At 33.6% G+C, this 14,275-nt stretch overlaps 2 protein-coding genes across 2 annotated transcripts; both read left to right on the top strand.

Moving 5' to 3' along the window:
- Positions 1–83: 83 nt before the first annotated feature.
- On the top strand, positions 84–7,674 carry LOC124920204 (probable transmembrane GTPase FZO-like, chloroplastic). The gene is made up of 11 exons (XM_047460640.1): positions 84–713; positions 989–1,539; positions 1,653–1,721; positions 2,855–3,052; positions 4,013–4,144; positions 4,992–5,078; positions 5,206–5,643; positions 5,750–5,914; positions 6,412–6,645; positions 7,054–7,169; positions 7,287–7,674. The coding sequence occupies exons 1-11, from the start codon at positions 206–208 to the stop codon at positions 7,567–7,569; spliced, it is 2,781 nt and encodes a 926-aa protein (XP_047316596.1). The 5' UTR covers positions 84–205; the 3' UTR covers positions 7,570–7,674.
- Positions 7,675–10,661: 2,987 nt separating this feature from the next.
- Positions 10,662–11,813, top strand: LOC124920209 (protein FANTASTIC FOUR 2-like). Its single transcript, XM_047460644.1, has one exon. It carries the CDS (start codon positions 10,897–10,899, stop codon positions 11,665–11,667), a length of 771 nt encoding a protein of 256 aa, XP_047316600.1. The 5' UTR covers positions 10,662–10,896; the 3' UTR covers positions 11,668–11,813.
- Positions 11,814–14,275: the final 2,462 nt, after the last annotated feature.

Below are 14,275 nucleotides of genomic sequence, written 5' to 3' on the forward strand. Positions count from 1 at the left end.
TCACTCTTTTACTAATAAAAGGTAGCATTTTTATGAAAACAAAAAAACAAGACCCTTTATTGGTGGGCGCCATTTGAAGAAGGATAACGAGAAGATAACAAGCAATACCCAAACCACTGAATAAAATCGTCTTTCCTTCTCTCCTCTTTCTTCCTCATCAACTCCCAGAAACGCAAACTACGAATCAGGCAAATCCACGAAGCACATGTTATCGCTATGTGTTCAATCCACTACGGTTTACTCCGGGGCTTGTTCTCCCTCATTCAACCCCAACCACGACTACCCACGTCGCCGATTGCCTTCTCAATTCAGACTCCGACACCGACGAAGTAATGTCCATGTGTTCTCTATCGATCAAAATGGTTACTTCCAAACCAATGTTAAGGTTCAGTACGACAGTTCGAAGAATCTGAGAACGTTGTTTCCCGGAGGTTATAAGCGGCCGGAGATCAAAGTTCCTAGCCTCGTGCTGAAACTGAGCACTGATGAGTTACTCAAGGATAAGACTGCATTGGATAAGGTTGATGAAGCGGTGGCTAAAAGCAGCGTTGGGGTTGTTCTGCTTGATGGAGGGGATAGCAGCGGAGGGAAGTTATATGAGGCGGCGTGTTTGCTCAAGTCGGTGATTAGGGATAGGGCGTATCTGGTTATTAACGAACGAGTTGATATAGCGGCTGCTATCGGTGCTAGTGGGGTTGTGCTCTCTGATCAAGGTTTCTATGTTTGTTGCTTTTGTTTTTGGTGAAATGATCATTATTTTCTTTGTTTTTCATCTTGAAGATGATCATAGTTGTGATAGTTTAACACTCACAAAAAGAATGCAATTTCAAGAATCATATAACATTTGGCTAGAAGTCATGTGAAGGTATTCGTGTGAATACTTCTCAATCAGTTCACAATCAAGCTTTCTTTGTGGCAATTCATTTGTATATGTTCTTGCCTATTAAAGCTAAATTTGTGAATGATTTCATCTTGTTCTCTTCAATAGGTCTTCCCACTATTGTGGCGAGGAAAACAATGCTGGATTCAAGATCCGGGTCGGTTGTTCTTCCTCTGGTGGCGAGAACTGTGCAGACTTCTAGTGATGCTCTAAGAGCTTCTAGTGCTGAAGGGGCAGACTTCCTCATATATAGTATTGATGCACAGAATCAAGCTGATGAGCTTGCTAAGTCTGTTTTGAACAGTGTAAATGTTCCAATATTTGTCGCTGGTGCTTCATTTGGAGTTGATATTTTACATTCCGAGGGAGCTAAGCTGCTCAAAGAAGGGGCTAGCGGTTTTGTGGTGTCATTGCTTGAGTTAGAATTTTTGTCTGGTGGGGTGCTTAATAGTTTGTTTCTATCAACATATCCATCAAATAAAGGAGAACTTCCTGAAAGCTCTGATAAGCTAAAATTGCTGGATGCGGGAAATGGGTTGCCAATGACAAAAGGTATTGCTGGATTCAGTAACTTAGAGGAGAACGAAAAACTACTTCTAGAACAAGAGAAACTGGTATTGCTTGAAGCAACAGATATAATCCGCAGAGCTGCACCACTGGTGATCTTTCTATATTAGTGTCTGTTAGTCATTGTAATAGACTCACTGTTGTTTTCAAGAAATATCTATTTTTTTGCTTAACTCATTATGGGGGACTTGAATCATGACTGCAGATGGGGGAGGTGTCACTTCTAATCGATGCTGTCTCGCAGCTGGATGAGCCATTTTTGCTGGTTATAGTGGTAATTGTGTGCTGAATTTCGACAAAATTCTGGTTCAACGGATATGCATGGGTATTAGCTCCTTAATTTCTAATGACTCTATCTCTCTAAATCGTTGACGTGTAACAAGTGACTTGTTGTCTGTCACATGCATTTTCTGACATCTAGTGTTCCGATATCCCCATGGTGCTCAAATATTCTCCAATGTATTATTGACGTTTTCATCTCCTATGCTTCACAGGATTTAGCGTCAGGATATCTTTAATTTTTTGGAGAACTAGAAAGATAAATTATGGTTGAGCATATACGCTGGATGGTAAATATAGTAAACATTAGTGACAATGTGGGAAAATAGTTGAGATATTTTGATGATACAAATAGGGAACTTGTTGCAGATAATTCACATTTAGAAGGGAATTATAGGTTTTTCGTTGCCTTTGGACAAAAGCCATTTAGGGTACAGGAAATTTGTTGTTAGGCTAACATGGGAGTGCTTGCAATCTTGTCTTCCTGCCGATAATAATGCTTTGGCAAAAATGGTATGTTTACGATTTACAGCAAACTCTGAAGTAGTTGCATTTATATACTAGTGGATTGAATTGTTAGACATCAAAACTCTTGAGACTGAACAAAATGTGAACTTTTGACATACATGTAAGTAATGGAAGAAACAAAATCTCGTATTGGAAAAAGTTTAAATAACCTTGAATAGATGAGGAAAACGTATCTTTTTAGAAATCAATTCTTTATTGGATAATCCTCTCTTGTTTCTTGACACAGAGAGGCTTTACTAGCTACAGGGCATTAGAAAGAGTTTAAATAACCTTGAATATATGAGTGTTTAGTACTACAATCTTTTTTCCTTTAAAATGACATGGATTGGACAAGCATTATGTATCAGCTTCACTTTCGTTGCATTCATTCAGATATGTAACTTATTTGTGTTCTTATCATTGAAGTTTTTTTAATGTTGGGTGGAGTTTCTTCTCTTTCTGCATGCTTATTTTGCATTTAGATTCTTACTATAGCTCTTTGTAGAATTGTAGGCAATCATGTATTTCATCCCTCAATGAAAATTTTGATGTCGATCTTTTTATCACTAATCTTTACTGAAAGTATTCTTGTTAATTTAGCTTTTCGATTGATATTATCAGGGAGAATTTAATTCTGGAAAATCAACAGTAATTAATGCACTTCTTGGGAACAAATATTTGGAAGATGGAGTTGTTCCTACAACAAATGAGATCATGTTCTTGAATTATTCTGAAAGTGAGTCTACTAATCAACAACGTTGTGAAAGGCATCCAGATGGGCAACTAATCTGTTACTTACCTGCACTTATTCTTAAAGATGTGAGTTTTCTCCCTTTAATTAGTTTTATATTAGTCATCCCACTGTCACGAGCATCTAAAACTAAGGTGGTTTAAAAAGTAATTTTATGTTTTAATAGTCCCCTTAATACTTTAATAGTGCTTGCTATTTCCAAGTTGATTCTTTGCTTCTCAAACCTGAGTTTAAGTAATTGATAGAAATATGCATATAAGGCAGGCTTGTGCACTTTTTTTCCTAAAAAATCGCCTTGGTGTATGTTTTACTACATGTTTTCGTCATCTGATTGTTGTTAATATTGCTACTCAATTGCTTGTTTTTACCTTATTGTATGATATGTGGCTATACTGAAGATAGATAGGATCCTTATTTTCGGTTAACGTGTACAACTGAAAGCATACTAGAAGATTATGTATTTTAAGAAATAGTGGTCAAACTACAGTAATTAATTAATGTTAAGTGCTGATTTCATATCACCGAGTATTACCAATATAAGAAACTTTCAGTCAACTTGGCTCTTAGAATAGATATACCACTTAAATGTGGATCTCTAATTTATATTTTACTATAAAAAGTTAGTGTTATCGAAAAGTCCGGAATTAGTGCTACCCTGTCTTTTTCTTTTTGAATGTTGGAAGCTAGCATGACCCCACAACCATGACTTCCACTTCAACTTAAGGCGTTCTAAGTAGGAATCGAATCCGCGACCTTTGGTCTCTTAGATACCACCCTTGTCACTTGAGCTACCTTAGTGAGTTAGTGCTACCCTGTCTTGGCACTCAGTACTTCTGTTTTGTTATTTATGTCATTCCTTTCCTTTTCTTGGAAGAAGGGGTTAATGATTTGGCAATAAATCAAATTTGTAAGTGATTGCATATCTCTTTAACTATCAATTGATCTGGAGTTTATTTTCATATTGTTAAAAGTCTCCTTTTCCTGAAATCTATGCATATGGCTAACATATTTTTACTTCATTTGGTCAGATGAATATAGTTGACACACCTGGAACAAATGTGATTCTTCAAAGGCAACAGCGCCTCACTGAGGAATTTGTGCCACGTGCAGATTTGCTTCTTTTTATTATGTCTGCTGATCGCCCTCTAACTGAAAGCGAGGTATGATTCTATGGAAGCTTGAATGACATATTAAGCTCTCAAATGTCACGTCTTGAAAGACAATTGGACTATGATCCCTTGCGATGTTATATTCCAGTCTTATAATCTGATTTAAATTTATCAGTATGGTTCTGGGCTTTAGTTGCTCAAATTTAATTTTGTTAAGTTTCTCTACACCTGTTTTGCATGTTTTATTTCTTAGCTTGACCAGATATATGAGTTTTCCAGTTTATTAAGAAGTTCTTATTAGCTCGTAGAGAAAGAAATGATAGACTTCCTGAATATGGTTGAAAATTAGAAAACTACTATGTTAACTGTAAGTCGGTGGAGATCAGGTGTCTCCCAAAGTCTAAAATTGGCTCAATTATTGTAAAAGCCAACATGAGTCTAGCTCATCTTTGAGGTGACACAGAGTTTTTTTCAAGCTGAACTCTTGTAAACATGGAAACAAGCTTGATGACCTTGGTTGCATAGCTATTGGAAACATAAAAGGGTTTTGCTTTCTGTTCTGCATTTATTTTGCTCTTATTTACCTGGACAATTACATTCTTTGTGCTTTCATTATGTTTTCAATGTGAAAAGTCGCATAAGACTAATATTCTGACCATTGGCTTTTTACAATCTGGTAACTTGCTCCAGGAATAATGTGGCGATCAACTTGAAAGAGTATACTGTTTATCTTTATTTGTTGTATAGTTAAAAACTCATTAGCTCAGTGGTAGAGAGCAAGAATTCATGCATTCAAGGTCATGAGTTTGAGTCTTCATATTCGGACCATTTAACAAAAGAATAATAATCTGACATGATCCTGTGTCTCACAAGTTTGCTCCATCCTGATACTTTTCAGGTTGACTTTCTTCACTATACTCAGAAGTGGAAGAAGAAATCTGTGTTTGTGCTGAATAAATCTGATCTTTACCAGAATGCTAGTGAGGTTTGTTTTCTTCAGTTTACAATTGTAATGTTTTCTCAGGCTTTTTATATGATTCAGTTATTATCCCATAGATTTAAGGATCTGAAATTTGCCTTCGTTTTGCTCCCCGCCTTTTCATTTGATGCAGCTAGAGGAAGCTGTTTCTTTCATAAAGGAGAATGCCCGGAAGTTGTTGAACACAGAAGATGTAATACTGTATCCTGTATCTGCGCGGTCTGCTCTTGAAGCGAAGCTCTTAGCTTCCTCCTTAGATCATGAAGATGGCCAACAGTTGAGTACTAATCCCGATTGGAGAGTTAGTAGCTTTTCTGAACTCGAAAAGTTCTTGTACAGCTTTTTAGACGGGTCAACTGATACGGGAATCGAAAGAATGAAACTTAAGCTAGAAACTCCTATTGGTATAGCAGAACAGTTACTCTGTGCTTGTCAGAATCTTGTAGATCAACAATTTGAAGATGCCAAGCAGGATTTGGACTCAATACATGAATTAATTGATGGAGTGAAAGATTATACAAGGAATGTTGAAAATGAGAGCCTGTCTTGGAAAAAACAAGCTTCATCACTGGTTTGTTCATTGGAAATAATCAACTATTTATTTTTGTCTAGAATAGACAAGTTTGAAGCATGGCCTATTCTTTTCCTCAAAATATTAATTTCATTTGATTTTGCAGATTACGAGTACTCAGGAACGGGTGTTGAAGCTTATACAATCCACTCTACAAATTTCAAATCTTAATCTCGTCACAACATATGTTTTCAGAGATACATCTTCTCCAATGCCAGTTACATCAAGATTCCAAGATGATATTGTAGCTCCTGCTATATCTGATGCACAAGTAGGCCAATTTTTTAAAATTTTGTTCTGTTCCATCATTACTTGTATATTTGTTTCTATTTCCCAGTAGTTCAACTAAAAGGTAGAACATCAAATCATGATTTCGTCTACTTAAATGTTCATGATAAATAAAATCATAATTTATTTTCCTTAATATTCATATGATATATTCAATTGCTCAAATTATAAGAACATGTAACTAATATATACATAGTGATGACTTACTAATTTCCATTGTTTTTCAAATGAAAAGTTTTTCCATTTAAAAAGTAATTTCCATGGTTTTAAAAGAGAAATCCTTTAACAAGAAATGTATAGTGACTGAGAGATTGAATTTTTTTCTGTTTTTTGTCTCGTACTAGCTTGACTTTGTTTTTTTGGTTAGACAATATGGTCTTTTAAACCTTCTTGGCCATGATGAAACAATTCACTTCTCCCAGTAACAATGTCAGTACAGTTTCTATCATGAATTATTTTGAATCTTCCTATGGATTGTAGAAATTGCTTGGAGAATATGTGGCATGGCTAGAATCAAAAAATTCTCTAGAAAAAAAGTTATACAAGGAAACACTCGAGAAAAGATGGCCTTCATTTGTTGATCTACATGGAAGTACTCAAATTGAAGCTGGCGGGCTGCAGCTTGTGGGAGATTATGAACTCAGCATAAACGTTATAAGGAAGTTTAGTGATGACGTCCTTTCAAAACTCTTTGAGCAAGAAATCCGTGAAGTGGTAAGTTCATGGTTCTTCTATGGATGGTAGAGCTTACATATTATCTATCTTCAGGATGATTCCTCACTAAAGCTTGACACCACAATGCTAAACTAGTTAAAAATGGACTTGAATTTTGGATTTATTTACTCTGGATCTGTTTCCAGATTAAGAAAAGTTTGAGAACGTAATTTAATCAGTGACAGATTGAGGAATTTATTTAATGTTTTTGTATCTGAAATGTATCCAAATACAAAAACATAAACAAAAACAAAAAGTGTTTTCAAATAGGGTCTCATAATATTTTGTAGAGGAAGCATTAAGTTCTGAATATCAATGCAGATCATCAAGATGATATTTTTGATCCTTTTTGTGGAGGTATTTTGTACATGATTCTAATGGATTCTAGCTTATCTTTCTTCCTTTCAGTTTCTAGAAACATTTGGAGGCCTAGGTGCAGCTGGTTTGTCTGCTTCCCTTCTGACGTCTGTTCTACCAACTACATTGGAAGATCTTCTTGCCCTTGCCCTTTGTTCTGCTGGAGGGTAAATTACATTATCTAACATGTCTAAGACAATTGGTTACCTGTGTAGATTGTCATCTTGTGGTGAATTTTTTGTGAACTGCTTTATGATGAGAATTCTGTTTTTTTTTTTGTTCAGATTGTTATCGATTTCAAATTTTCCCACCCGTAGACAGAAGATGGTAGACAAAGTAAAAAAAGTTGTCAACAGTTTGACCATTGAACTTGAAGACGCAATGCAAAAGGATCTGGTGGAGAGCAGTAAGACTGTTGAAGAGTTTGTAAAAGTGATTGGCAAACCGTATCAGGAAGCAGCACAAAGTAGACTAGATAAGTTTTTGGAGACTCAAGGTAAGTTGACTGATATCGCAAATAAGATCAAAACATTGCAGGTTGAAATCCAAAATCTCCATATTTCATGATATAATTAATTAGTGACTTGTATGTTATTCTTCTTTGAAGCCTTCATTTATTTCCCTACATTATTGTAACAAAAAATATATATAAATATATCTTTTCCAGACTCATTAGCGGTATCTTAGATTTCTTGGTTTCTACATGTTAGATTCTTGGTTGGGCATATTGGATGTACTGATGATTAAAGTTGAAGTTAAGAAAATATACAGAAGTATAAAGTTGCAGTCTCAGTGGGGTTTCAACACGTAAGTAAGTAGAAGAGAGGGTGGGTTTGAACACAAAAATGGTGGAACAGACCATCATGGTCAAAAGGTTTGTGTAAATGTATGTGCAAGGGCATATGCTTTTGGCAGCAATGGAACTGGATTCCTTGTTGGATTGCTTTGTGGGAAAAAGGGCTTTTTGAAAAAGGTAATTTGAAATCTCTCTTTTCTTGATTCAGTTTTAGGGCTCTATGGCTATCTATCTATCTATTTGCTAAGCCAAGTTGGAAATCCATCACATTCTTGGTTATTACAGTCTGGCTGCTAATTTGTTTAATGTTGGTTAATAGTAAACTTTGTCTGCTATGATATGATAGCTAGAAAGAATAAGGTGAACAAAGTATCATATCATCCTATTATTAGGCTATTTAAAATAAAGCAGCAGAATGACCAGAAATAAGAACATCACTACTTCAGACTGCACGCACTTAAGAGTGTGTTTGTTTGGTTGGGTATTTGTTGTCCCATTTTCAAATGGCAATTTAGGGTTTTCATAATTGTGTCGACATTATCCACTCATCGCCCCTAGTAGTTGAGTCAAAGTGGATATGGCCATCATCATAACTGAAGGTTCGGTTATGGCCATTGCGACAAATCTTGTCATTTTTTTTCTCCTTTGTTAATGGGAATTCCATTGATGTTTTGTTGCTTGAGAGGAGATCAATTCTTTAGATTGTGTTACTTGTACTAGCCTAGATTGGTCAAGAGACAAGACTCCATTAAATCATTTGAGTTATTATTTGGTCAATATGAAAAACATAGAAAATCAGAAAAATTATAACATAATTTATGTGATGGTTGCTTAGGAGTTTTGCATCATGAATACAATTATTATTTTAAATCAGGTTACAAAAGTAGGATATATAATTAAAAAAATTAAAAATTCCAAGGACATGTTTAATTAATAAAATAGATTTAACAGTGTTTTTGATTCCTTGTTTGCCTCCTAACTACAATTAGAGGTTGACTGACTGTATATGTCTGATTACAGTTCTCATCATCTGGTCCATATCTTAATTATGCATGATTAAAAGAAAACAATCAAAAGATTATGTGTAATTAATTAGACCCTAAACTCAACCCTCATTTTATTTTTTTTAAACTTTTTGTCTCCCACCTCTCTTCCCTCCCTTTTTAAATGATATCATTCTTTATTGGGTTACAGTTATCCTAGCTATATATATAGAGTTAAATATGAATTTGTGAATCGATTCGAACTAAGTTGGTTCAAATCGGTTCCATTTCGACAATGTTAAGCGATCCTGGCCATAAAAAAATAGATATTTTTGAATGTGTAAGATTTAATAGAGATTCTTCTTCTCTTGCCACAAGAGTTAGAAATTATGAAGGGGAAGAAGATATTGAAAGAGGCATGCTGCAGATTGTGTATATTATATTTAGTGTGTGCTCTGTTTCTGGTCAATATAATATACATTTGGCAAGGAATAATAAATAATAGGCCTAATGCATGACTGCCTGATTAATCAATTTTAGCTGTTCTTCCTTAAAATAAACCAATCACTATTACCTATTATTCCAAATTATTCATTATTTACAGCTTCTTTCTTTTACCACTCCATTTATGTGTGGCACCAGTGCAGTACCTGAAAATTCTCTAATGGAAAAAAATAATCTCTCTAGAAGTTTAATTAGGTACACCTATTATTTTCTTTTTTAAAAGAAACTGCATTAATGACATGCAACAAAAAATAAAAATATAAACTTGACATTAAAAAATTCAAATGGAAAAAATAGTAGTTTACCTTGTTACGATCCTTAACCGCCTCCATTTTCTGCTCAAGAATATAATCGTCGTTATATTTGGAACTCTCAATTCTTCTCCATAACGAGACTAAACTCCTTAACATCCCAAATTTATTTCTATGAGTGTGTTTCTTTCCTTCTTAAACTTACTATTCCAAAAAGATCAACACATTGTCTTCAACTCTTTTTAATTTTCAGTTATAATATCTCTTTGTTAGAAGAAAATAAATAAATTGTGTAAGGAAAGAGAAAGACCATTTACTTATTAGTTAATTTTACCCCCACTTTTTCACCTATAAATGCATACCCTTTTTACCTCCCCTTTCATTTTCTAGTGGCAAAAAGAGTGCCTCTCTAGGTTTTTTAGGTACCACCTAATATTTTTTCTCTTAATTTTTTTTTCTTTCTAAAATTAATATAAAATTCTTCTTGATAGAAAAAATTAAACTTGTGCAAATTCAATGCGACACGTGTAAGATAAACAAAATTAAGTCAATACTAAGTAGATACTAAATAGAACATAAATGAAACTCTCTTAAAGATCTTTGATAAGAAAACTCAAATAGAAACAATAAAAGAAACATAAAAAAAATAAAAAGAGATGATTAAAACCCAATATTCTAGTAGTTTACTATGATAAGAAGCTCAAGATTTTTTCTTTCATCCATTCTATCAATAGTCACCTAATCGGTTTGCATTTCGGCTCCACAACAAGACTAAACTCCTCAATATTACGTTTCCTTCTTTAAACATGAATTTCTTCAATTTTTAACCTGTTTGTTTATTAGTTACCACCTAGTAATCATTTTTTCTATTATTTTCTTGTATAAATATTTTGTATATCAAACTCATTAAGCGGTAAAAATTGTGCTTAAAAGACTAAAACTCATGATTGCGAGTTTGGTACTTACTTTCTAAATTTAAAAATAAGATAGATTGTATATCAAACACAATATTTAAACTAGATAAACCATAAGATTTTAGGGAATATACATGCACTCTTAGTATTATGTTTTCTCGGGGCCAAATACATAGTATAGCCAAATACATAGTACAGTCTCTTAAGAAAGAAAAAAAATTGTGTGTAAGGAAGGAGAAGGACCCTTTATTTATTATTAGTTAATTTTACCCCCCACTTTTTGCACCTATAAATGCATACTCTTTTTACCTCTCCTCCCCATTCTCATGCATGTTAAGCTTTCACACACACACTCTCTCTAATTCTTGAAGCATATGCATTAAGGGTTTCTTTCCTTCTTAGACTCTAGTCTCCTCTGTTTCCTTTTTCCATTTCTTCCCTCCAAAATGTCCACAACTGTCTCTCAAGGTTTGCAATCTTGTCTCGAGCCCCCTTTTCTCAAGAACAAATTTGCTCAATCAAGATCCAACCTTTCCGCCAATTCAAATGAAGATTATTATGGTGATAATGATGATAACAAAAACAGAGGCGGCAAAGATGGAAACTTGGGTGGTTGGAGCTTCATTCAAGCTCTAACCCACATATCACAAACACCCAAAGAAATCAAAGAGGCTGAAAAAATCTACATTCATCCCATGACTAAGAATTCTTCTTCAACTCTCAGTAAGAAGAGCCTGGAAATGTGCACCGAGAGCTTGGGGAGTGAAACGGGAAGTGACACCGGCGAAAGCATTGAAGAACTAATTATTAGTTCAAATTTCCCAGTGATTCAGAGATCTAAATTAGTCACTAATAAAAAGGCTAGTGTCCAAAGAGGAAGCTTTCCTCCTCCTCTATCTTCCATAAGAGGGTCAGAAAGTGTTCAAGTGAGGCCTCATAGGGAAGGGGGTAGATTGTTGATCAAGGCAGTGACTGTTAATTCAAACAAAGGCTATTTTCAGACAGAGCGTTGTGATGGGCGGCTTAGGCTCTTTCTCTTCAAAGAAGATGAAGATGATGATGATGATGATGATGATGATGATGGAGATGAAAAGGAAGAAGAAGAAGAATCTGGGATTAATGAAGGTGGGATAGGAGAGATTTCGAGGCTGAGCAGGTGCAAGGAAGGTGGGAATGAGATGTCAAAGTGGGGGCCAATTCGGGTGGCCATTTCCTAATTAAGAAGACCAATTCTTCTATCCCTAGCTAGTTATATTAAGAAGAATTAGCTAGCATTACTATTATTGTTGCTTAATTATGTTAATGTTCCATTTGGATTCTCATATTTCAGATCAACTTATGGGTAGTTATTATGGTTATTGGATAGATATATGATGAACTAGATGAAGTATTGGATATATATTGCAATGGGTCATTGAAAAGTGCACAATTCTATCATATTTATTATTGATCCACCAAGAAATGTGCTGTACCCTCCACTCAAACATATTTACATTTAGTTTATGTCAAGTACATAGTTTATCTATCAAAGGGTTGTTTCTTATGGTTATGGCGATAAATTATAAGTAAATATAATGAAAATTTAGAGCCCGCTAACTCATATACTCGTTGTGTGAGTACACGAGAGTTCGAGTACTTCATAACATGTAAATAATGTAGTGTAAATAAATTATTTTATTGTGGTGGGTAAGATATAATACATCTTATTATTAAATAAAGTATTTGGTGATGAGTTTATGATCATTAAGGTTGAGCTGTATTTATCATAATTCAAAACTAACCAACTAAGAAGTTCTAACTCATTGTTGATCTTGAAACTAGTACATTAATTTAGATATATTTTTTGAATTTATTTTAATAAAAAAAAAATAGACACAAGTGGAGTGGATGGTGAAAAGTGTACGAATGGAGTACTTACGCCAGGTAGCAATCAAGGGTAGGACCCATAACACAGCACAACATGAAGCCTAAGTCCATGTGCTAACCAGCCTCTTTCCAAGATTCTGGCTTTTTAACTTTTTTTACTATTTGCCCTTTTCACCGTGGGCAGTGAATAATACCCTAATAGTTAGGCAAGAAACGAGGGCAAGAAGGTCTTTTGACATAAAAAGTTGGGGGCAACTTGTTCTTGAGGAAGGCTGGCTAGAATATCCCTTTTAAGGGGTAAAAAAGGGTTGGAAATGAGGTAAATGGACCAACTTGATTGAGAAAGTGGGCAATTAGCTCCCACAAAAGATGGAAGGGTGGTGGTTGTGTCTCATCGTGGAGTTAGGGCTTCCATTCGTTAAAGGTTTTCATTTGTTGTGTCATGTGTAGTACCCTAACATGCTTATGCATCTTTTTGTCTCTATAAGTCACATGCTTTAGGACCATTTTCTTTTGATCAACTATGATTTTGGAAAATAAGTTGTTAAATTTTATGATCCAAGTATAGTTTTATTATGATTTGTATTGAATCTTTATGTTCAAGTTTCTTCAACTCTCTTAGTTAAGAATTTGATTGAAATTTAAGATCGATATCAATTTATATTACTTTTTGTTTTTAGGATAAGTTTATGACAACTCCAGTTAAGAATTGTACTATCACATTTTTCATAATGTAAAGTCATATTCTTAATATAAAAAATATATATACTCATTTTTGCCTCGAGTTCCCCAAATATTTGAATTATTTTTTAAATGACATAAATAAATATTTTTTAATATTTGCTTTGAATAGCTGATAAAAAAAATATATTATTTAATTTTAATTGATGAACTTAAAAAATACAAATATTATGGAAAAGAAAATGAGGAGATATGAAATATTTGTCTAAATCTTCTTAAATTAGTTTTGATTGGTAGATAGATGGATGTAGAGAAAATTATTATATTATTTTTTTATTATGAATTATGATTTCAGTCACTTCCTTAAGTTAGATACTTAGATAGACTAAGATTTAACTAGCTTATGATTTTCATTTTAATTTTATTTTGAAAGTTATAATATAAATATGTTTATTCATCTAAGAATATAAATATATGTATATATATAATTACATTATTTTAATTCTATGTGTTAGAGACAGTTTTGAAACGAAAATCGTAGCCAGGCAAATAATTATCTCCAGTCAATAACTTTTCGATATTTCCCGATCCTATTAAAACCGAAAATCCGCATCCAATCGATTCAGATCAGATCGGATCGGCTCAATTACGGTGCGATTTTTTATTGTTTTCCAATTTTTAACACAACACTAGTCAGATATTCATGGTCCAATATATGAGTTTATGGGCTTATCTTTCTTTATTTTCATCTATTCATATAAATCACTCTTCTATTTATCAAATATCAAAATCTTTATTTAATTATTTTTAATTCATTCAAGATATATAAAGAGAAAAGTACTCAATCCTATTTTTTTAAAAATTTAATCAGATATTCATGGTCCAATAGATTTTGTTTAGGAAAAAAACAGTAAAAACCCAAAAAAAATCAAAGATAAAACTAACTCTAACACAATATTATGCTACTTATCCTAAACATTACATCTTCTTCTTTTTTTTTTATCAAAACATCATTTAATTAATACCTTGAGAACGCGCCTATATATAATAATTGCCTAACTTTGAAGGTTTAACTTACAGTATATTGAACTAAATAAAAAGTGGGTTAATAATAATAATTGAAAAGGAAATTTCTCAAGAGGCCCATATCAGCAAGATGAATCTGTGCAGTCCAGCCCAAAAAATACTTAACTAATTTTGATATTTTATTTAATTACATAGTGGTTAGTAATCTTGTTTTGGGTTTAATTCTCTACAAATGGGAATCCTCATTCATAC

This window comes from Impatiens glandulifera, chromosome 1 (assembly GCF_907164915.1).
Source record: "Impatiens glandulifera chromosome 1, dImpGla2.1, whole genome shotgun sequence".
NCBI lineage: Eukaryota > Viridiplantae > Streptophyta > Magnoliopsida > Ericales > Balsaminaceae > Impatiens > Impatiens glandulifera.

Excerpts from the sequence above, each read along its gene's own strand:
- LOC124920204 (XM_047460640.1), top strand. The coding sequence starts at position 206 with ATGTTATCGCTATGTGTTCAATCCACTACGGTTTACTCCGGGGCTTGT. Across the intron at positions 4,145-4,991 it reads GCCCTCTAACTGAAAGCGAG|GTTGACTTTCTTCACTATAC; the intron begins GTATGATTCTAT and ends GATACTTTTCAG. Across the intron at positions 5,915-6,411 it reads CTGCTATATCTGATGCACAA|AAATTGCTTGGAGAATATGT; the intron begins GTAGGCCAATTT and ends TATGGATTGTAG.
- LOC124920209 (XM_047460644.1), top strand. The coding sequence starts at position 10,897 with ATGTCCACAACTGTCTCTCAAGGTTTGCAATCTTGTCTCGAGCCCCCT.